The 22,552-nt window shown below is 32.0% G+C and overlaps 3 protein-coding genes and 6 non-coding genes across 10 annotated transcripts; 4 read left to right on the top strand and 5 right to left on the bottom strand.

The window, feature by feature from the left end:
* Positions 1 to 40: 40 nt before the first annotated feature.
* Positions 41 to 3,003, bottom strand: Y38H6A.3 (WAP domain-containing protein). The gene is made up of 5 exons (NM_075520.3): positions 2,920 to 3,003; positions 2,464 to 2,597; positions 1,929 to 2,225; positions 521 to 658; positions 41 to 169 (listed from the first exon to the last, which is right to left on the bottom strand). Exons 1-5 carry the CDS (start codon positions 2,987 to 2,989, stop codon positions 65 to 67), a joined length of 744 nt encoding a protein of 247 aa, NP_507921.1. The 5' UTR covers positions 2,990 to 3,003; the 3' UTR covers positions 41 to 64.
* On the bottom strand, positions 319 to 407 carry Y38H6A.10. The gene has a single exon (NR_070275.1). It is a non-coding gene; the product is annotated as an Unclassified non-coding RNA Y38H6A.10 (non-coding RNA).
* On the top strand, positions 323 to 395 carry Y38H6A.t1. The gene has a single exon. It is a non-coding gene; the product is annotated as a tRNA-Asn (tRNA).
* Positions 3,004 to 9,100: 6,097 nt separating the features above from the next.
* On the bottom strand, positions 9,101 to 9,160 carry Y38H6A.8. The gene has a single exon (NR_070273.1). It is a non-coding gene; the product is annotated as an Unclassified non-coding RNA Y38H6A.8 (non-coding RNA).
* Positions 9,101 to 9,160, top strand: Y38H6A.9. Its single transcript, NR_070274.1, has one exon. It is a non-coding gene; the product is annotated as an Unclassified non-coding RNA Y38H6A.9 (non-coding RNA).
* A 699-nt stretch (positions 9,161 to 9,859) lies between these two features.
* Positions 9,860 to 9,912, bottom strand: Y38H6A.6. Its single transcript, NR_070271.1, has one exon. It is a non-coding gene; the product is annotated as an Unclassified non-coding RNA Y38H6A.6 (non-coding RNA).
* Positions 9,860 to 9,912, top strand: Y38H6A.7. Its single transcript, NR_070272.1, has one exon. It is a non-coding gene; the product is annotated as an Unclassified non-coding RNA Y38H6A.7 (non-coding RNA).
* A 2,915-nt stretch (positions 9,913 to 12,827) lies between these two features.
* On the top strand, positions 12,828 to 18,487 carry Y38H6A.5 (the record flags this gene model as incomplete). 2 transcript variants are annotated; one of them, NM_001269982.3, is made up of 4 exons in its annotated part: positions 12,832 to 12,975; positions 17,167 to 17,281; positions 18,046 to 18,188; positions 18,408 to 18,487. In NM_001269982.3, the coding sequence occupies 4 exons, from the start codon at positions 12,832 to 12,834 to the stop codon at positions 18,456 to 18,458; spliced, it is 453 nt and encodes a 150-aa protein (NP_001256911.1). In that variant the 3' UTR covers positions 18,459 to 18,487. The 2 variants fall into 2 exon arrangements, with proteins under 2 accessions (NP_001256912.1, NP_001256911.1); NM_001269983.2 differs by lacking the exons at positions 18,046 to 18,188; positions 18,408 to 18,487 and having other exon boundaries at positions 12,828 to 12,975; positions 17,167 to 17,461.
* A 1,621-nt stretch (positions 18,488 to 20,108) lies between these two features.
* On the bottom strand, positions 20,109 to 22,475 carry Y38H6A.1 (DUF19 domain-containing protein). Its single transcript, NM_075518.3, has 5 exons — positions 22,269 to 22,475; positions 21,474 to 21,542; positions 21,182 to 21,273; positions 20,662 to 20,796; positions 20,109 to 20,231 (listed from the first exon to the last, which is right to left on the bottom strand). Exons 1-5 carry the CDS (start codon positions 22,462 to 22,464, stop codon positions 20,136 to 20,138), a joined length of 588 nt encoding a protein of 195 aa, NP_507919.2. The 5' UTR covers positions 22,465 to 22,475; the 3' UTR covers positions 20,109 to 20,135.
* Between the last annotated feature and the right edge of the window lie 77 nt (positions 22,476 to 22,552).

The following is a 22,552-nucleotide window of genomic DNA, read 5'->3' as shown; positions in this document are numbered from 1 at the left end:
TAATATGAAACATTTTCAGTTTTCGGCCAAATTTATTTAATAGAACGTTTAAAAATTACTTTATTCATGGCAATAAATAACAACACTGTTCCTTTTCACATTGATGAAGTGTCGGGCAGTCGGAATCCTCGGAGCAAGGGCCTACGGAGCGGAGCCCAGAAGAGCATCTCTGAAAATGGGAAAAATTTTGGTAGAAAATCTTTGTTTCGTGGCCTAAAAATCGAGAAAATTCGGCCACAGATTTTTTGCCGATGCACCATGTCCGATTTTACCGGAATTACTACTAATTTTTTTCACGGTAGAGAAAGACCCTCTGCGTCGTGCTTCCGTGGCGCAATAGGCAGCGCGTTCGGCTGTTAACCGAAAGGTTGGTGGTTCGAGCCCACCCGGGAGCGAAACTATTTTTGTGTCTACCTACCTATCGCCTATTTTCTATTTGAAACACCCATTTTTCAAGTAACTTCGGATATTTTAAAGCTTGGTGGCCGAGTTTTCTTTTCATTTCGTTTTTAAAACTAACCCTATCCTCATTCTCTTCCACGTAAGGTGATACTGTAATTATTGGCTCTTCAATATAGGGTTCTTCTGTAGTAGTTGTACTTGCCAGCCTTGCTCTTTCCACTAATTTGTTCCATTCTTCAAGTTCAGAGGATTTCATCTGAATATTAACTTTCTTTATCGAAAAAAATTATTTTCTGGTACAATCAAAGCCCACTGAGATAGGGACTGCCAAAATTGAGTGAGGTTGTCTCGATCGATGCACCATGTTCACGCTCTATTTTCAGGCTCAGATTTTGGCTCTTTTTGAAAATTGTAAAAAAATGTTCAAATACAAAATTATAGACAAAGTATAAACGAATATTATTCTAGTTTGAAATTTTGTGAAACTATTGAAGTGAGCCAGGATATAAGCAGTAAAAGATGATGCACCATAATTAAAACCCTTTTCAACATGTATCACATTGCTTGTTCATTTTTAACCTGAACCGATAGATTAAAAGCTAAAAAAAAACATTTTGACAGTTGAACATTCTAGAAAAACCTCAAGTGAATCCCAGTCGATGCACCATGTCTACTTCTAGTTAGGAAACTTTTATCTTTTCGATAATACCAACTATATCGATGCACCATGCTCTCTAACTTTTGCAGTTTTTTTCGCAGGAAATTTCAACTTTAAAGGTGGAGTAGCGCTAGTGGGGAAATTGCTTTAAAACATGCCTATGGTACCACAATGACCGAATATCATGATAAAAAAATTCAAAAACATTTTCTAAATTTTATATGATTTTTTGAAAATTGAAAAAATCTCAGTTTTTGCCTAATTCTTATTTGAATTACCGCCAATTGGATTTGTTCGATGGAGCGCGCTTGCACGTTTTTAAATTTATTTATTTTATTTTTTGTTGTTTTCCACCGATTTTTAATGTTTTCGGTGTATTTTTGCTCGAATTTTAGAGAAAAAGCCAAGATAAATGCAAATTTTCGATTAAAAAGCACGCTTACAGGCGTAAATCAGTGAAATTAATTAATTCAGGTTCGAAATCGTTTAATATTGTTACTTTGTCATTTTTACGCCTGTAAGCGTGCTTTTTAATCGAAAATTTGCATTTATCTTGACTTTTTCTCTAAAATTCGAGCAAAAATACACCGAAAACATTAAAAATCGGCGGAAAACAACAAAAAATAAAATAAATAAATTTAAAAACGTGCAAGCGCGCTCCATCGAACAAATCCAATTGGCGGTAATTCAAATAGGAATTAGGCAAAAACTGACTATGAGATTTTTTCATTTTTCAAAAAATCATATAAAATTTAGAAAATTTTTTTGAATTTTTTTATCATGATATTCGGTCATTGTGGTACCATAGGCATGTTTTAAATCAATTTCCCCACTGACGCTACTCCACCTTTAATGTTATATTTCTTACCACATCATCAATATCCTCTCCCTCTCGATCCCCAGGAGCCATAGTCGTCGTTGTAGTGACCAACTTCCTCTTCCCCTTCTTCTTCTTCGTCGTCTCCCCATCTATCACTTCAGGTGTCTCCGTAGTAGTCCCCAAGCTGCCGAGAATACTAACAAAAGGTGTTGTGCAACATGCTCCGTGAGTACAAACTCCTCCGAGTGCAATACAAATCGAGTCCTGATCCAGACGGCACTGTCCGATGTGGGCGCCACCGTTCAGGCAGCGTAGAGGGCTGCCAAAGCCCGCGCCGGCGTTGGGCTGAAAACTTATGTGATTGGTCGATGCACCATGAGTAAAATTTCGCGTTTTTTCTAACCAGGGAAAACTAAAGTTACAACACTTTTTGCTCGTGAGCCGAATGTATTGTCAGTATCGGTTTTAGTTGTGTGATACTTTGATCTGAGTGTTAAGCCTGAGTCTTAGCCTTATCCTAAACTCTGCTCACGCACGAGCCAAAATTGTTGTCAATATTCGCGCCTGAACTTCCAAAACTCACAGGTCCACCTCCACCGCCTCCATAGTTCTGATTTCCCCATCCTCTTCCGGCATACAGCCCGTACGCAGTTGGGTACCCAATTGCCAAATTGTTGTTCGGAGCAGGTGATGGTTGTTGGGGTTGTCCCCAGCCCCCTGAAAAAAGTTAAATTTTTTTTTAGTTTTTCAAAATATTTTGGTGGGAAAACTCAAAATGGAACTTTTTCTTTAGACGGGAAGTTTGAAAAAAACCAGGAAATTGAAATTTTCTAAATTTTGGAAATATATTCGTAGACAATTTCAATTTTTATGGAAGATTTGTCGAAAAAAAATAAAACTTCAATATAGAATTTGAATGGTTGGTAAGAAAGTTTCAAAATATAATTTTTTTAGAATTATTAACCATAGACTTAATTTTTAACTATTAAAATGTTTTGGCGGATAATTAGAATTTCATTTGTTTTAAGCTAAAACTCACAATTATTCCAATTCGCGTCACTTTCCAAAAATTTCAGAAGAAATACGAATAAAAGTGTCAGAAGTTTCATTTTTGACCACTAAGCTCAATAAAATAACGGAAATTTGAAAAGGGGCTCATCTTATCAATTCGATATTTGCATATCATTAAGCCATTGTTATTTATTTTCTTTTTCCCGTCACCGCAAAAATTATTGAGCCTAGTTTGCTCTTTTGCTACCGGATACACTGATTTCGTGTTTGTTTAGAAGTTTTTGGTGACCATTTTCTGGGCGGGCCTGTGGAGCTTGATTTCCATTTTCGGCGGAAAATGGAAACTTCCAAAAAAACATTTGTAAATTTCAAATTTTAGCGGCAAATTTGAATTTTACCCGAATATATCCTATTTTTAAATTGAAAACTGAAAACTAAATTTAATTTTAGAATAAGTTGCCAAACATGTTGCATCGACCGAAAATGTGTCTAATGTGACGAAAATGTGACGTCATCGCCTGAAAAAAAAATTGCGGAAAATTAAAATATTCAAAAAAAGGGTAAAATTGGTAAAATTCAAATTTTAGCGGCGAAAAATTGAATCTCTAAATTTCCGAAAATTTTGAAATTTCTCTTTCTCATTATCCAATTTTTATTTGATAATTAAGAAAAAATCGAATTTTTGAAAAAATTGGCAAACATGGCGCATCGACCAAATTTGGCTAATGTGTATTTACGACGTCATCGTCTGACAAAGTTTTTGGCGGGAAATTGAAATTTTCGTTTGTTGAAAACTTTTATCTTCAAAATTAAAAAAAAAATGTTCCCAGGAAATTTAGCAATTTAAAATTTAAACTTGCCAGAACATTTTAGCGGGACCTTCAAAATTTTCGAAAAAAAATTTCCGAAAAATGCAATTTTTAATTTTTAATTTTCGAATAATATTGGCGACGAATTCAAAATTTTCAAAAAATTTTTGGGGGAAGTTAAATTTTGAAAACTTTTTTGGTGAGAAATTCGCCTTTAAAAATTTTGCTGAAAAAACCTCCCATGCAAATGAAAAAATTTCAAATCTACCATTACCATATCTTCTCCCCCCATGACGTGGTTATTACCCAGTTACATAATCTCCTCAAAACCACTTACTCGTATTTTTTAACCAGTTCTACAAAAAGTTATGAAATGAGGTACATTAGCCGTAAAGCTTAGCTAATCGGATTTTTTTTTCTCTCCAAATCTATTTTGTTGCGCATCCCGCCTATATACTTTTGAGGTAACCATCATAATAATAATTATATATAGCCTAACTGGTTTTTCGACGCCGCTTGTGACAATTTACTTTACTTTAGTCGGATTTTTTTCGAAATGTTTAATGTTCACCCTTTTTTGTGTAACATGAGTAATTTTCATTGACTTATTATTTTAAGTCTTGGATATAAACTTTGACTGTAATTTTACAACGCTTTTGGCCTATTTTTTGTACAATTAGGTTTTTTTTATTTGTCCTAAAAAAATGAGCAAAATGTGGTGTTAATTTTTTAGTTGATGCACCATGATGATCTTTTTAAGTTTATTCTTAATTGATTTTTTAATTTTTTTTTAAAATAAAATTGAGCCAACTGTGTTGTCAATTTATGTATGTACTACTTGCCTAATGTTAAAAAATTCAAATTCAAATTTTTAGTCAAAACTTGAGAAAATATGGAAATTTGAATATTCCGTCAATGCTCTCTGAAAATTCAAATTTTAATTTCCCGCCAAATTTGTTCGAATATTTTATCTTTAAAAGTTCGATTTTCTCACCAAAATTTTCTGAAAAAAAAAATTATTTGGATTAATATTTTCGAAAGTTTTAGAATGTTTAATTTATCGCCAAAATTGTCCCAAAATTTTCTAGTTTCCTGGAGAATTTAAAAATAAAAATGTTTTAAATTTCAAAAAAAGTAATTTTTTGTTCGGGTCAATGCACCATGTCTCAAGTGAAAATATCATTAAATTTTCAATAACTGATAGTGAGCTAGATGACGTCATCTTCAGTTAATATATTTTAGCGGTAAGTTCAAATTTTTTTGAAAAGTTTTGCCGAAAAACTAAAATTTCAAAATTTTCAGAAATTTCGGCTGAAAAATTCAAACTTGAATTTTTTAAATTTTGGCTAGAAGTTCAAATTTGAAAGTTTCAAAAAATTTTATCAGGACAATTTAGAATAGCTTTGGCGGAAAATTTATATTTAAAACTTTCTTAAATTATTGGCGGGAAATTCAAATTTTCAAGCCAATACTTACGGCACATTTTCCATTTCAAAGGACCTCTGTACTCTTTCCCATTTCAAGGTTACCCCCCCCCCCCCTCCCCCTTGTTATTGTAAAGGGGTGAAGGATGTGTAATTTGAGACATCCTTTTTGTTTTGGGCCCATGATTTCCACTCGAGACCCTCCTTCCCCACTTCCTGGGGCGGTAATTGCCCTCCTCACCTGGTCTCTCTTCCTAATCCTATAAGTCATACCAATTTCTCAATAAGGAGGACTATTAGAGTACTCAGGAGAAAAGTCAATTTTTCTTTCGTTGACCGATTTTACATAGGTAGGTAAGGCAGGTGCTGGACATATGTTTTCTTACAAAAAGTCGGTGGAAATGAGCATTTTGGAAATATTTCGGAGTTTGTAAGGTATATTGGCCTAAAACTTTATAATTTAAGTCAAATCTATTTTTCAAAATTTTTTGAAAAATTTAAACTTTCTAGAAATATACTTTTAAATCATCTACTTTTAATTTTCCACCAAAAATTTTTTGAACAATTTAAATTTACCGCGAAAGTTTCTGGAAAATTTAATTCTTTTAAGAAAATTAAAATTTCCGCCAGCTTGTTTTTTTCGCATTTTTGTTCATCCTACCAAAATGTTTAACAATTTTTGAATTTCCTATTAAAATTTTTTGAAAATTTTAAATTTCCCAGCAAAAGTTGTAATGAAAAACTAAATTTCCCGCATTAGTTTTTTGGAAAATTTAGTTTTTGATGAAAATTTGAAATTCGCGCCAGTTTTTTTTTAATTTTGAACATCCCGCCAAAATATTTCAAAAATTTCAATTTCCCTCAAAATTTTCTGGAACATTCAAATTTCCAGCCAAATTTTTCTCGAAACTTAAAATTTCCCGTCAACATTTTTTGGAAAATTTGAAATTCCCGCCAGCTTTTGTTAATAATTTTTATACATCCCGCCAGCGTTTTTTCCTTTAAAAAATTTTTAACTTTTCGCCGAAATTTTCTGAAAAATATAAAATACCCGCCAAACATTTTTTTTGTTTTGTACATCCCACCGTAATGATTTAAAAAATTTAAACTTCCCACCAAATTTTTGAAAATTTGAATTTCATTTCCAAAAAAAAACTCCAAAATCCGAAAATTTGCCAATATTTTCGGAATCGTTGTCTATGCCAAATTCCAAAGTAACATTTCGAACTTTGAACCTACTGAGCCATTTTCCATGTAGATTCCCATCCATTCGTGACCGTCCAAAATACAAAAGATTCCTCTTTTCAATGTTCTGAACCTACAAACAATCCGCCCGATCTTCCGGCTAACCCCCCACCCGCGATGGGGACTGTTTCCGGTACATGGGCGGATTAATCGGAGGGAGGGGAATACAGAAGACACACGGTTATTTATGGGTTTCGTAGTGGAAACTCATTCATTCTATTTTCAATTTGTTCATTGAGATTTAGTGGTTTTTGAAAAATTGCAATGCAAATGATTTTTCGGATTTTTCTGATCGGGTGGTGTCTAAATTTGAAAAAATTTGAGATTTTAGAGCTTTGGTGAATAACTGATTGGCAGGTTTTCATTTTTTGTTTTCAAAATGAAAATGCCAAAATTTAAGTCCTCAGTGGAAAATTTGAAATTTTCACAAAAATATTTTTATTCAAGTTTTTTCCGTTCTTGAAAGTCCCAAGCTCCTTTTTTTTTTTGGTGTTTTCAATTTTATTAAAATTTCTGGTTTTTGTCGAATTTAAAAAATTATAAAGCGGAACAAACTCTTTCTGAATTCAAGGACGGAAAAAATTTTGAATAAAAATATTTTTGTGAAAATTTCAAAATTTCAAAACCATCTGATTTCGCCAATTTTCGAGATTTTTTGCTGATTTTAATTGAAAAACTTGATGCGTTATTTTTCTTCTGGACAATAAAAATTATAACTTAATCCTTTTAATAGCTACAAAACTTGCAGTACCCTAGGAGTTTTTGTGGCGGGATCCAAAAAATGTTTTTTGAAGAAAAAGTTTTTTCTCAATCATTGTAACTTTAGCAGTGTACTAGGTTTTTTTTTCTTATTTTTAAAAATGAACATTAGAAAATGTTAAAGTTTCCAAAACTATGATATGTCTTCAAAAAAAAATGCACTTTGGAACTACAGTAACCCGGAGTTTTCCTGGCGGGACCCAAAATTTCAAAACGTAATTTTTTAAAATGTATTTGTATCATTTTTAAGATTTTTCAGCTAAACAAAAAAACGTGTTTAAAATTTGCAACGTATCAAAACTACAGTATCCCAATTGTTTTCGAAGTGAGACCTCAACAATTTCAAAACCCAATTTTTTTTTTCAAATTTTTTAGGAATATTATTTTCTTCGCCAATTTTTAAGATATTCCCCTAATTTTTTTTTTCAAAATTATGAACTTTTTGTAATAAAAATCTCGCTGAGCATAAAGTGTTGTCAATTTACATTCGAGATGCACCATGTCTACTTCTAACCCCCCCCCCCCCCCCCCATCCGCTTCCTGTTTTACTTCAAATTCTTAGAATTCCTAATTTCAATTCAAAGGTTACAAGGAATTGTTGTTATTAATGACAGTCGGTTGTCCCCTCAGAAGTGAGAAGGGACACCCATCCCTTACTAATTACACACCTTCTTTGTCCTGCCCAAGGATTTGTGGGGGAGAGGATACTTTTCACCCATCCCCTCTTCACCTTGAGTATGTAATTGTGGTCAGTGTTATTGTTTCTAATTTGTTGAAGGTCTAAGGGTCTAGGTAACTTTTCTCTTATAAAATTTAGAGTGAAAGTATTAATTTTTAAATTTTTTTTTGTAATTTAGATTTTTTTTTGGCTCTGAAAATATCTTCTAGGTAGAATTTAAATTATCAGAGTAAAATTGAAATTTTACAGATATTTTAGAGGAGCATTAAAACACAAAACACTGTAAAATATACAAAAATTGAAAAATTAAAAATGAAATAAGGAAAGAAAACAGCTCAAAAATTTTTTAAAAATAGATTTTTTTCCTAATTTTCGAAACCTCATAATTTTGTCAATTCTCGAGATTTTTTTTCTTCATATTTTTACCTTAAAATGTAGTAAAGTTAGTGTTCTATGCCATTTACACAACAAATAAACGTTCTAAATTAAAACTACGGTACCCAGTGGTTTTCGTGACGGGACTCTGAAATTTTTCTTAATCTTTGGTTCAATTTTGACGTTTTCCAAAATTTTGTAACTTTGTCAGTTTTCGAGGTTTTTTATTCAATTTTTACTAAATACGTAGACGATTCAACGCTCTACAACGATGCAATCACAAAACATTTGCCAAAAAAAATTTAAGGAGGATGAGCATTTTGGGGGCATGACTCAAAAATTTTAGAATTTTTTTTTCAATTTTGATGTTTTCCAAAATGTTATAACTTTTTCAGTTTTTAAGATTTTCTGCCAAAATTTTCTTTAAAATGTGACTAATTTAGTGTTCTACAAGTCTGAATAAACAAACTAAATGCTCAACTTTTAACCAGAATTTCCTCAAAGGTTTTAGTCTCGAAATTTTTTTAAACTTTGATGTTTTCCAAAAATTTATAACTCAGTCAGTTTTAAAGATTTTATTTTATTTTTATGAAAATTTAACAAATTTAATGCTCTACATTATTAAAACAACAAACTAACAAAAAAATTAAGCTTACAGTACCTCGAAAGGTTTCGTGGTGGGACCCAATTTTCGTCAAAAAGTTATTTTTTTTTCCTATTTTCAATTTTCTCAAACCTTTTCAACGAAATTAAAAGATTTTTTGCTAATTTTTTCGTAGTATTTTTTGCTACTAAAATTTCATTTCCCGAAAAATTCTAAAAGTACGAAATTCCATTGTACTCCCGTCTGTTCACCCGACCATCTGTATATCCACTCATTTTGTTGAAAAGAATGATGAAAAGAGGTACTCTTTTCATTTCTTCTCTCGTCACTTCAATCTGTCATCCTATTGTCCACCAATTTACGCCCTACTTCCGCCCGGTCCGAAGCCTTCTTCACTTCCTGAGCTTTCACACAAAGAAGCTCCCCTTTTCGAAGTGTAGTGTGGACTTAAAACTTTTGATTTTAGTGAGGTTTTAGAGTATATTTACATTTTTTGAAAAAATTAAAAATTTTGGGAAAAAAAATTTATGAAAAATAGTTTTCTATTTTTCCAAAATTTTGTTTTAAAACGTTGACATTTTTTAGTTTTATCAAATTGAATAAGTTACTTGAGCATTATTCTGTAAATTGAAAAAATTATAAGTATTGCAAATCGAGAATTAAAAAATTGACAAAATTGGGAGGTTGTGAAGTTTTGAAATTTTTTGAACTTTTAAAAATTTAACAAAAGTTTGAAAAAATAGTTACTAAATTTTATGAAGTTTATATTTTTATGTTTAACGAGTTTCCAGCAATTTAAAATTAAATCCATCTGAAAGTTTTAAAAATTGACAAAGTTACAAAAGTTTGAAATTTTGAAATAAAAAAATTAATAAAAAACTTCCAGATTTTGTGAATTTTTAGCTTTTCGGCAATTTTTGGAATTTAGTATTTAGTGTAATAAATCAATTTTTGTTTAACCAATTTTTTTTGAAAAAATAAATTTTCAAAAATTTCTATAATCTACCAAAAAGAACTATCTTAACTTTAAAACTATTTTTCACCTATTTCTACCCTCACAAACCTCTCCAAAGCCAATTCCTAGAGGTGTCATAACACTAACAAGATAAGCATCTGTCCTATTATTCGGTGTGGGCTCTTTGTGCTCATTCTGTGGATAACCCTCCCTATTTCATTTACACTAATGTCTTTTAGAGAGCTAAGCTCGCGGAGCATCACCGGAAACTGAGCATACAGCCGGCTGTGCTGGGCTTCCTGTTTTTGCTTTGGTTTTTCTAGAAATTTTTATGAGAAGTTTTATGGATGGAACTTGGATTTTTCTTCAGAACAATGTTTTTATTTTCATGAAGTTTTGGAAAATAAGGGATTTTGAAATGGATTTAGTCAAAAACAATTTTGTAGAAAATTTCAATTTTTTTTTCATATTTTTGAAACTTTCTACTAGCTCTAAAAAATAAAACTCTAAATAACGACCCCAACTTATCAGAAAAAATTCAAAAATATAAATTCCTAGCCGAAGTATGACCATTAGAAATTGGTGGCCTAGAAATACAAATTAAGGCCAACAACTTCAAATGGTTGCTACTTGGTGGAAAATTTATAGTTTCAAAAAAATCAAAAAAATTTGAATTTGCGACGCTATTACCTATAGTATGGCAAGTTTTTTGGTGAAACCAGGTTTTTTTCAGAATTTTTTTTTGAAAATTTATTTTTTTAATAAAAAAATATTTGCATTTTTTAATCACCAATTTTCTTTCGGAAGATTAACTTCTATGTGATGCTTTTTGTATTTTACACAAATTTTATTGTCCGTTGTCCACCATATTACAGCCGGCTTGTGAAAAATTGTTGTTTTTGAAAATTTGTGAAGTTTTACGTTTTTTGAAACTGGCATTTCCAACGATTAAAATAATTTCAAAAAAAACTGTTTTTTAAAAAATCATTAACTCCTTACATACTTTGTTCACAGGTGCACAGAGGATCTCTAAAACACAAAATTTGCAAAAAAGTATCTTTAAATTGTCTCCTTTCCGTAAAATTACACTTATTTGAAGATGATGGCCTAGGAACCTAAGGCCACCAACTTTAAATGGGCGTTACTCGGCGGAAAATCAATATTTTTGAGAAGTTCAAAAAGGAATTAAATTTGCCGCATTTTATACTTAAAAATTTAAATTTCAAAAAAAAAAGTTTGTGTGAAAAAATTTTGTAAAACAATTTTTTGAAAAAAATATTGAAATTTTTTAAAAAACAATTTCAGATCCCAAAACTCGTTGTGAAAAAATACACGGAGGTCCCTAAAAAGCAACATTCGCTAGAAAATTCACTAAATAATTAATTGCCCATAGTACTATACTAGTTAGTAGGTACTTCACCTCCTATAAAATTATGACTTCTTCCCGTCGCCCGTAAAAGTATCCGAAACTTTTCAAGTGTTTTCTCTTCTTCAATTTCTATAAAATTTCCAACATGTTCTTCGGGATCCTGTTTGGCTGGTGGCTTCTTCTCCTAAACTTTTATGTGCCCCCTCCCCCCTCTTCCTACTTATGTATTCTATTCTGGTGATGCCCTCCCCATCTTTTTATTCTATCTACTCGAGAAAAAGGGCGGAGTTGTCCCCGAGAAATCCTAAAATGCTGAAGCGTTTTAAAAGAATTTACAAAAAAAAAATTTTTTGAGTTTTTTTTTCATACATTTTGGAAGTTTTTTTTCGATATTATTTTGCGAAAAAAAACCATTCAAATTGTAGAAAATTTTTCGGCAATTTTAATATTTTTGAATTTTCTAAAATTTTGATTTCCCATTGAGTTACATCCTTTTCGAGCGATGGCCTAGTTTTGGGTTTCTAGGCCACCAACCGAAAATAGGTTGATCTTGGTGGAAAAGTGATATTTTTAAAAATTTAAAAATTAATTATCTGTACGTGCAATATATTTTTCTATTTTTTTCTTCCCGAATATCTGAAAACAAATTAAAAATTGAAAATTTTTAATTTTTTTTTCAGAATTTTTAAAACTGTGAAAAACTGCGAAAACCACTTCTAATTTTTTTTAAAACCCGATTCTTCACCGAGTTACAGTAGTTTGGAGTTAGTGGCCTACTTTTGGATTTCTAGGCCACCAGCTTCTAGTAAATGTAACTTTATGGAAAATGTATATTTTTGAAAAATGCGAAAAGTTTCGCACTTGACGGTTTCTGCGCTATATTTGGTTTACAAAAAATCTAAGAAATACTTTTTTGAAAACTTTTCGGAATTTTTTTCAGATGTTTTTTTTCTACTATCTGAACCCGAAATCTTTTTCTCACAAATTTTGAAAATAACGTTTGAAATTCGATTCATTTTTTTTTTCTTGCCACAATTCTCACAACTTTTGTGTTATGTAAACAACTTCAGGAGTGAGAGATTCTCCAGGCTTCAGCAGCTGTCGAAAAAAAGTTTGATCATTTTTTGGTATATCAAAACAATTTTTTTTTAATTTTTAAGAATTTTTTTCAAAATTTTAATTTTTCACCGAAATCAAAAATCTTGTGAATTTTTTTTTTGAATTTTGAAGAAATTTTAATTTTAGATCCCGTCCTTTTTGAATAGTTTGAAAATATGAATTTTTTACCGAGCTGCAGAAATTTTAAGTTGATGGCCTAGAAACCCAAAGCTAGGCCACCAACTTTAAAAAAGTACATGATGAAAAATCGATTGTTTTCGCCAAAATTTTGGTTTTTTGTGTGTGAGTTTGTTGTGTGTAGAACTCAAATTGACACGTTTAGCTAGTTTTAAATTTATTAAATAATCCAATTTTCAGCCAAGTTACAGTCATTTGAAGTTCGTGGCCTAGTTTTGCATTTCTAGGCCACCAATTTCAATTGGCTGTAACTCAATGGAAAATCGATATTTTCCAAAACTTAAAAAATAAGGTATTCGAAAAATATTGGTAGTTGTAAAAGTTATTCTCAAAATCACTATTTTTCTGATTTTTTTAATTTTTCTCCTTTCTTCTCCAAATTTTTCCTAACTTTCCTAAAAAAATTTTTTTCAATATTTCCAGCGATGCACTACCTACCCATCATCCTCTTCTCCTTCCTACTCCTGCCACGTGGTGCCACCTCAATCGAATGTTATTCCGGTTCACAACTCCAAGTCATCAATTGCCCATCAATGTCATGTATCAAACAAACCCTCGGATTGGATACGGTACGACCGTTTTTATTGGTTTAACCGCATGTTTTCACAACAAATCACCCCTCGGCGGCAGATTAGTTATGCGCTGATGGTTTTCCCCTACCTCGGTCATTGAAAGTCACAAAATAGAAAAATTTGTTTTGAATTTTAGGGGTATATAGTATAAAAAGTGCGAAAAATTAAACTTTCAAGCAAAATGAGTAGAAAATTCGAGCTCAGCAAAAAATTTAGATGCGGAAACTCAATTTAAAAAAAAAAAAATTTGGTTCGCAGTAGCTCAGTGGGTAACAGAGATGACTTCCAGTCAGAAGACCGTAGTTCGACCCCCAGCTTGGGTAAATCATTTTGTCTGTTTTTAGTTCAAATGTTAAACTTATTTTCGTTGCTAGTTACCTTCAAAAATACGGGTTTCCGAGTTTCCCTGGCGTTAAATTGAAAATTGTATGTTTTTTTTTGTTATTTGTGACGGAAAGCTTTGATTTAAGTTGGAATACGTGCAAAATTCGTGTTCAGCGCAAAATTGGGCACCGATTTGACCCCCATGACGCGTTTTTTTTTCTGAAAAAAAATTAGGGTCGCAGTGGCTCAGTGGGTAACAGACATGACTTTCAGTCAGAAGGCCGGGGTTCGACCCCCAGCTAGGGTAAATCATTTTGTCTGTTTTTAGTTCAAATGTTAAACTTATTTTCATTACTAGTTACCTTCAAAAATACGGGTTTCCGAGTTTCCCTGGCGTTAAATTGAAAATTGTATGTTTTTTTTTGTTATGTGTGATGGAAAGCCTAGTTTTAAGTTGAAATATGTACAAACTTCGTGTTCAGCGCAAAATTTGGCACCGATTTGACCCTATGACGCGTTTTTTTTTCTGAAAAAAAATTAGGGTCGCAGTGGCTCAGTGGGTAACAGACATGACTTTCAGTCAGAAGGCCGGGGTTCGACCCCCAGCTAGGGTAAACAATTTTTTAAAGCTCAAATTCGCACGTTCAACTCATTTTTTTTAAAAGAAAACTTTCTGAAATTTTCGCAAATTTTTCAATTTTCCAGATTTTTAGCTAACTTTTGTTTCAAAAAGTTATACGTCCTTTCTATCAAATTTTTTAAGAATTTCGTGTTTTATGTCCCCTGAGAAAATCATATAAAAATCGACATTTTGCGTCCTAATCCGCGTCAAAATGACGGATGAAGTGACAATTTCCTTTTTCTAACAAATTTCAAGGACTTTTCCAAAACTATATCCTCATATTCTTTCGATAATTAGAAGACGTTCCGCAGGGTGAAAAAAATTGCGCGGCGACGTGGCAATTATCCATACTTTCGCTTGGTTTCCCGCAATTTCAAAAAGTAAAGTCAAGGGCAACGAGAATTTGTGAAAAATGTTTGGAAAGAATCTAAATACAAAAAATATTTTTTAAGTTCGGAAAAAACCTTTAAAAAATTATTTTTTAAAGTTTTAAAAATATAACTGGTTAAAAAATAGATTAAGTTGAAAAAAACATTCAGACAAGATGTTTTACCTTATCTGGGGGTCGAACCCTGGTCTTCTGACTGGAAGTCATCTGTGTTCACAGGTAAAGCGCGTCAGGTTAGTGGCAACCTGGCAGGTGAAATCGCGACCCGCTGTCAAGTTGACACTAAGCCGCCGCGGGCCGGCAACAGGTCAACGTCAGGTTTGTGTCAGGTTATTTTAGATTCCGTATTAGGCCCATATATACCGGGAATACTGCTTTTTGTTTTTAAATGTTAATACAAAAAGAGAAAATTGCCAAAAATTGTATTTATTGAACATGAAAAATGAAAAAATAAATCTGAAAAAAGGGAAAAAAAAACATAAATATTATTTAATATTTCGGCTTAGTGTAAGCCTCGTCTCGATTCCCGATTCCTTGGATCCATCATTAGCAGCCACATGGTTCTGAATACTGCTTGAATGTGTGGAAAATGTATATTTTAGTATTTTCCAAAGTTTTCATGGCTCAATCACACTCCTGGGCAAAAAAAATACAACACTCAATTTGGCTTGTTCATAGAAAGTCAATACTTCCAAAATGGTCTAGCACCGTTGGTAGCGGAAATATGAAAAACTTGTCAAGTGGAAAGTTGTTAGGAATAAAGTGATTGGCAAATTAATCATTGTAACTTTTTGCCATCTCGGATATCTGAGCAGATAGGAGCACCTAATTACGAGTCAAATATCCCTGATTTTGACTGATGATATCTCGGTACTCTGCAAAGAAAGGCGAGAAACTATTAAACGTAAAACATGGTCCATAACAAAATTAACAAGTTTGTAGTTAATAATTTTTTGATATCTTGCTTGCCCGACGAGGGTCATGGCACCAAAGAACTGGCATAGCATGTAGATTAATTAGAGTAATTGAGTAAGGATTCAACTACATCTCTCTATTCAACTACAAAAATTGTTTCAACACATAATTTTACGTTTTTCCACATATTATTTGATAAAAGTTTGAACAAATTTTCAAAAATAATTTTAAACATGATTTCGAGTTTTGGAATCGCATCATAAGTATGAAATTTTAAAAACCGTGAAAGTCAATTTGTCTTTGTTTCTCACTAACCATATCTAGTGAGTTGATTTAAAAAGGAAAATTGTTCGATAAAAACATTTTTATCCCTTCATTAATTTTGTGTCAGTCAAAAAACTTTGCCTGACAGTAACCTGTCAGTAGGCATTTGCCGGCTCTTAGCCTGCTCCTAACCGGACACTTGCCTGGCGCGGTGCGGTAACCCCAAAACTGTATTTCTGGAAATAATATTTTCAGAAATTTTTTACTTCTCGAAATTTTCCCGAAAACTTATAAAATCGTACTGAAAAATGTCGTTTCTGCCGTTCAAATGCCCAGAACACGATTTCTGGTAAAAAAAATATGGTAAGTTTTCAAGAATGGGCTCATAAAACTTTTTGTCTCCGGTGGCCTATAACTCTGCGGAAAAAAATCCAATTAAAAAATGAATCACTGACGAGTTGCAGATAATGATCTAATCAACAATTTCTCAGTTGAAAACTTTTTGTCAAAAAAATTGTTGGCCGAGTTAAGAGTGCTTGAAAAAAAGCGGCAGAAAGCTTAAATTTTCCTGAAACTCTCATGTCCAAACCTCGGCCAACAATTTTTTTTGACAAAAAGTTTTCAACTGAGAAGTTGTTGATTAGATTATTATCTGCAACTTGTTAGTGATTCATTTTTTTGTAGGATTTTTTTCCGCGGAGATATAGGCCACCGGAGACAACAAGTTTTATGGACCCATTCTTGAAAACTTACCATAAGTTTTCACCAGAAATTGTGATATGAGCATATATATTGATGTAAAATAGTAAACCATTTGTGTTCTACAAGATTAAAACAGTTTTGGAAAAAATTGGAAAAAACTTTTTTTTTTGGAGTCAGAAAAACTTTGCCTGACGTGTGGTAACCCCGAAACTGTATTTCTGGAAATAATTTTTTCAGAAATTTACACGAATGAACATAAAACTCATTTTTATGAACTTTCACTCAGTTTCTGAAACTTCCATTTTCACTCATCTGACCCATCACCTGACACTTACTCGCCGTTCACCTGACGCGCTTTTCTCAAAATGTGAGCGGAAAATAATTAAGCTGACACTAACCTGCTCTTAGTCCGACAGCGACTTTTAGCCTGATACTAAGCTGACACTAACCTGCTGCCGGCTTTTAACCTGCCATTAAGCTGCCACTAACCTGTGGCGCTTTACCTGTGTTACCCACTGGGCCACCGTGAGCTTTTTCTTCTGAAAGTTGCGAGTTCGGGGTCACATCGGTGCCAAATTTTGCGCTGGACACGAATTGTGTACTTATTCCAACTTTAAACTAATATTTCCGTTTCAAATAACAGAAAAAAAAGACATTTACAAACTAAACCCAGGAAAACTCTGTAGAGAAAAAATTTATTTGCCCTAGCTGGTTAACTAGTACTGAAAATATGTTAAACATTTGAATTAAATAGAGAAAAAAGATTTACCCTAGCTGGGGGTCGAACCTTGGCCTTCTGACTGGAAGTCATTTCTGTTACCCCCTGCGCCACCGGGACCCTAATGTGTTCGGGCCAAATTTTGCGCGGAGCTCGAATTTTGTACTTTTTTCAATTTAAAACTAATAGTTCCGTTGCAAATAACGTAAGTTCCTTAAATCATCAAATTTACATTTTAAAAATCAATATTTCCAGGTTCGCTACTGCGATGGCACTGGTGTCTCGTCCATCTGTCAAACCTACCGAATCGTAGAGACTTGTGATACAATTCCGAATTTAGGATATATTTGCTGTTGCGGTGGCGATTTGTGTAATTCTTCAATGGCTCCGACGCTGTTTTTATCGATTTTTGTGGCAATTTACATGTTTTTTTAGCTTTGGAGTTTTTCACCATTTTTTGGAATTTTTCCTCTCTCGGGTCTTATATTTTAGTCCTTTGCATAGTCATTTGATGTTTTACAGAGCGTTTTTCGGGTCAATAAATAATTTTTTATATTAGGCTTGAATTGAATTTTTGGAACACAAAAATTTAGCGGAAAATTAAAATTGTATTTTTCATTTAAAAAATTCAGCGGGAAATCGAACTTTTCAGTTTTCAACTTTTTCTAACGGTAAATCAAAAATTTATTTTCAACAAACTTTTGCTTTAAATTATATTTTAATCTTCACTTTATTTTCCGAACAATTTTTACAGGCAAATTTTGGCAAAAAACTCCATTTTCAACTTTTCAAAGAATATTTACTTGGAATTTAAAATGATATTTTTTGAACTTTTGAAGAGATTCAAGTTTTAATTTTTTTTGGTGAAAATTTCAGTTTTTAAACATTTATTTCAGTTCACTATTCCATTACAATTATAGATAAACAAATTGGGTCCCGCCACGAAGGGTCCTTTTTTGCTGTAATTCTGATACAAATATTTCAAATCTTCGTATTTTTCAAAAATACTTTAGGTGAAGATTTACCAAGAAACAAAAAAAAATTAGAAAAATGCACCATTTCAATTTTTTTAAATTTAAACCAAATCTGGAATTTTACAGATGAAGCTGCAAGCTCATACTCATTTTTTTTCAGATGCTGCAAAAAATCAAGTAACACCAGAAATCCGCCGTCAATGTTTGATGAAACTTGCTTCAGTTTGTTCAATTGGAGAAACCGCTGAGCCTATCCGGCAGAAGGTTGAAGAGCTCAAGGCGTTTCAAATAAGTATAATCATGGTTAGGTCTGGAGGAAATTTTGAATTTTCAAGGAACAATTGAGTCCCGCCACGAAAGTACTCGGGGCACAGTAGCTTCAATTAACTGTTAATGAAAATTAATTTTAATAAAAACGTAAAGTTTTTATCTTATTTCTGCAGCAAAAATCAAGCGAAAATCTTTAATACTAAAACAGTTACATATTTTCAAAAAAAATCGAAAAATTTGGTTTTTTTTCAGCTACCGCCAAGCTCAAGGACAGAAGAAGAAAGTCTCCAAAAATCGAAATAAAGTTCAAATATCAATTTTTTCAGAAAGTGTTGCCATTTTTAATAAACCTTACACAACTCAACATATTGAAACAATATTTATTTTAGGTTTTTCAGAATTTCAAAATGAGCTTCAACTTGTAAAAATGTAGTTATGATTTGATTGCAAAAAAAAATATTGCAAAATGTGTGTTTAGATTTCTTCCAATTTTCAGATTTTGAGGCACAATTTTAGGACATAACTTTTTCCAGTATTTTAAAATCAATGTGATTAAATGTGATTATTAAATTTTAAATTTTCCATAAAAGTTAGTTTTAGATTATTCCATTAAATGGAGCGGGGTGGCTCATCTGGGGAGAGGTTTGGAGGAATAGGACTTGAAGAAATCAGAACGCAGGTTTTTTGAATCAAAATATCCATAAAAACCTTCCATAATATTAATAACCCTGCACATTTTTAAATAGTGCCAAAAGCCTCCAAAAATGCACATTTCCAAATGACTTTCATTCCAGTTCACACTGCTTTTCTGCCTCTTACATGTACCTTTTTAGAAAGTTCTTTTAATTTTCGATTTTTTTCGTTTTAGGTTTGAATGGAAATGTTAGTGTTTCATGCAGTTGGAAAATTTTAGTATAACGCAGATTTAAAATATTATTAGGCAACGAAAAGCACTCCTTAATATCTCAAATTTTGAAAAAGTACTGGAAATTTGTTGCAAAAATGACAACTTTCTCTTCAGACTCGTATATCTTACACTGCATGACAGATTTCTATTTATGAACAACTACAAAAATATTGAGCATTTCAAAATGAACAAATTATGTGTTGACAACTTTTTAGTATCTTTCACCGTTTAAAAGTTACACATCGGAGAAGCCTGCCAACTCGAACTTTTTAAAGTTTTGAAAATTGGACGTTTGTCTGAATATCTTGATTTCTAGAAAATATATCGAAAAGTTTATAACTACAAAAACAATAATCAGTTTTACACATTTTTGTAGTTGGTCATTTTATATTTGCTTTGATGACAACAGAGATATTGCTCCATCTAGAGAAAAATCTAAAATTTTGAAAATTTGATGAAAAAATTCAATTGAAAACAGACGAAAAATATTTTCTATGGAACATAATTAAAACGCTTGTATTATGAAAATATCATGAAAATCAGAAAAAAAAACACACACAATTTCCTCACAATATATCCATTCTTAAACGAATTCTGGAAGTTGCCGGAACTGGCTGGTATTTATAAATTTTTCACTACTCACTAACTAATATGTAATCACAAAATAATATTTGAGAAAAAATAAAAAATGATAAAAAACGAAAAAACTTATCGATCACCCTAATAGTTTTTTGTTTAGAAAAAAGTTTCATTTAATTTTTTCCAGTGTCAAAAATTCTTAATTCTTTCCGGTTTCAAACAATCACGCCAGTTTCAGGTTATTTTTCTAAATCGCTCTGCGGTGGCTCAGTTGGGAAGATGTTTGACGGAAACGGTACATTAGAGGGTACAAGCCGCGGGTTCGAACCCTGCCAAAGGTAAATTGTTTTTGTTACGTGTTTCTGGTGTAGTATGCATACCGTTAATGTTGATTTACATTAAAAAATGATTTAACTTTTGAATTTTTGTCTCAAATTTTCAGATTTTTAAACATAAAATCTCCTTTATTCCTTATCAAGACTCCATTAAATAAATTAAGTAATTGTCAACGTGGCGCACTTGTAGCCGGTAACGGTAACCACTTGTGGAGCATACTTGATAGCACAGGCGTATTGTTTTGCAGACAGATTCTGGAAGAAAATATCGACGTTATTTTGCAATTTTTAAACTATTTTACTTAAATTAACCGAAAAAATGTGGGGATTCTAAAACTGCAAATTTTTTGAGAAAATGTTCAAATTCGGCCAAGATACGGTAATTTTTCATGAAAAATTTGCATCGAATTATCAAAATTTTCAAACTTTGCAAGTTTTCAGAAAATTCAGTTATTTTTTAACTTAAACACTGGCCAGATTATTGATTTATTCAACAATTTAAATCTAAAATGCATATTATTAATGAGTATTGTAATAGAAAAGTTTTCGCGGCGGGACCCAAACTTGTCAAAATAATTTTTCTCTATATTTCAAAACTACATAACTCAGCGAGTTCTAAAGATTTTCAGACCACATTTTTTGATAACCGGACATAAAACGTCTTTTTTTCAGTAAAACTATTTACCTGTTTCACAAACTTAGTGCAAATTTTGTTCACGTAGGCTTTTGTGATGGCTGCCTTGGCGGTGACGTACATCTTCTGGAGGCACGCTTCCTGCGCGGTACCTGCCTTTTTGCAGGCTTTCAAGTTTTTAACAATCTGAAATACAGAATACTGAGTATGAAATTTAAAAAAATTCGCAAAAAATGGGCAAAAATTGAAGATTTTGCATAGGTTGGAAATTTTTCGAATTTTTTTGAAACTTTAGAAAATTTATTCATTATTTGAAAATTTTTAACTATTTCAATTTCATAGATATTTGCTTAGATCTTAATGTAAAATTTAGCTTAAAGCTTCAGCAACTCATCAAAAATATTTTGCACCAATATTCTCTCAAAACTAGGGTACCCCGGCGGTTTTCGTGGCGGGACCCAATTTTCTCCCCAAAACTTCAAATTTTGTCCGAACCCAGTCATGATTAAATTTATTTTGAAGCTCTCGGCATGTTAAATTCAAATTTTAAAACGAAAAATGTCAAATTTACCTTGTTGGTCAGAGTTTTTGTGAGTTTAAGGAATGGGGTGGCCCACCCCTCAGCCAAAGTGAGAATGTCATCCGGGTTGAGGCAACTGTTGACTGAAAATGAGGGGGTTTTGTGGATTTTATATATATTTTGAATGTAGAAATTTATTTTAAAAAACTTGTTTTTAAATGTAAATAGCTTTAAAAATAAAACAATTTTTCGGAAATTTTTTTTAATTCGGAAAACTTTTGTTTGAAATTTTTTCCAGAATTTTTAAACGCTTTAGATACTTGTAACTTTATAAAAAACTTACTATTTGTGTACAAACTCAATGCAGCAAGCGCTTTGGAGCCCGAGTTGTTGATAATGCAGTTCTTGCCAACTGGAAATTTTCCATTATTTTTTGAAATTTTTTAAAAAGCAGATTTTCAGAGTTTTCGCCACTTTTGATTAGATTTTAATTTGAAGAGAAATTCTCAAAATGGCATTTAATGGAGTTTTATTAAATTTTTTTTATAATAATATAGTTTTGACAATTTGAAATATTAAAAAAAAAATTTTTTTCCAAAATGTTTTTTTTTTTTCAAAATTTTGGAAATTCGTAACTTTTTCAATTCTGAATGATTTTTTGATGATTTTTGATATAAAATTTGGGTAATTAGTACATTTTGCATTAATAACATTGTCCAATTAAACCTTACAGCACCCCAAAAGTTTTCGGGAAGGAGCCCAAAATTTGAAAAAAACTACTTTTGGAAATTTTTCGAGATGTCCTATTTTTGTCAGTTTGTCAGTTTTTAAACTAAAGTACTCAAGGAGTTTTGGTGACGGGACCTGAAATTTCAAAAAAAAAAATTGATAAGTTTTCTCAATTTTCAAAATGTACTAATTCCGTCGATTTCTAAGTTCTTGACTCAAATTTTGCTGAAAATGCTTCAAGTAGTATTATTCAAAACAGGATTCACTTTCATAGTCGTACCTTTAAAGTCTACAGTACTCCAAGAGTTTTCGTGGCGGGGCCAAAAAATTCTTAAAACCCTTCTATCTCCTACAGTTTTAAAGCTTTTGAGCTCATTTTTTTGCTTTTGTTCAATTTTAGACAATTTACCTGTTATCAAAGCCGTAGTATCAGTTGGAGCAGCAAAAATCTGTGGGTCAATGCATTGCAAAATCGTCTGAATCTGGGCGGCCGTGTAAAAAGTCACCCCAAGTGTTACAGCTTTTGCAGACATTGCTGCACGGTTATCAGTACTCACAGCACCGCTGATGAAAATTGCGAGGAGAATTGTTGCAATAGACCTCATTTTGAACAAAAAGCTGGAATTTTTTTTTAATTTTTTGATTAAAATTTTACCTTTAAACATAATTTAAAAATAATTTCACAAAACAAAA

Source organism: Caenorhabditis elegans, chromosome V, assembly GCF_000002985.6.
Source record: "Caenorhabditis elegans chromosome V".
Lineage (NCBI taxonomy): Eukaryota > Metazoa > Nematoda > Chromadorea > Rhabditida > Rhabditidae > Caenorhabditis > Caenorhabditis elegans.
This window is presented reverse-complemented; position numbering and strand designations above follow the sequence as displayed.

What these genes read in the sequence shown, in the direction of transcription:
- Y38H6A.1 (NM_075518.3), bottom strand. Translation starts at nt 22,464, where the DNA reads ATGAGGTCTATTGCAACAATTCTCCTCGCAATTTTCATCAGCGGTGCT. An exon ending in TACTACGGCTTTGATAACAG is followed by an intron (nt 21,543 to 22,268) that starts GTAAATTGTCTA and finishes GAAAATTTCCAG; the next exon opens with TTGGCAAGAACTGCATTATC. An exon ending in CAAAAACTCTGACCAACAAG is followed by an intron (nt 20,797 to 21,181) that starts GTAAATTTGACA and finishes TCTGTATTTCAG; the next exon opens with ATTGTTAAAAACTTGAAAGC.
- Y38H6A.3 (NM_075520.3), bottom strand. Translation starts at nt 2,989, where the DNA reads ATGAAACTTCTGACACTTTTATTCGTATTTCTTCTGAAATTTTTGGAA. An exon ending in GAGGCGGTGGAGGTGGACCT is followed by an intron (nt 2,226 to 2,463) that starts GTGAGTTTTGGA and finishes ATAAGTTTTCAG; the next exon opens with CCCAACGCCGGCGCGGGCTT. An exon ending in GAGAGGATATTGATGATGTG is followed by an intron (nt 659 to 1,928) that starts GTAAGAAATATA and finishes GTTAATATTCAG; the next exon opens with ATGAAATCCTCTGAACTTGA.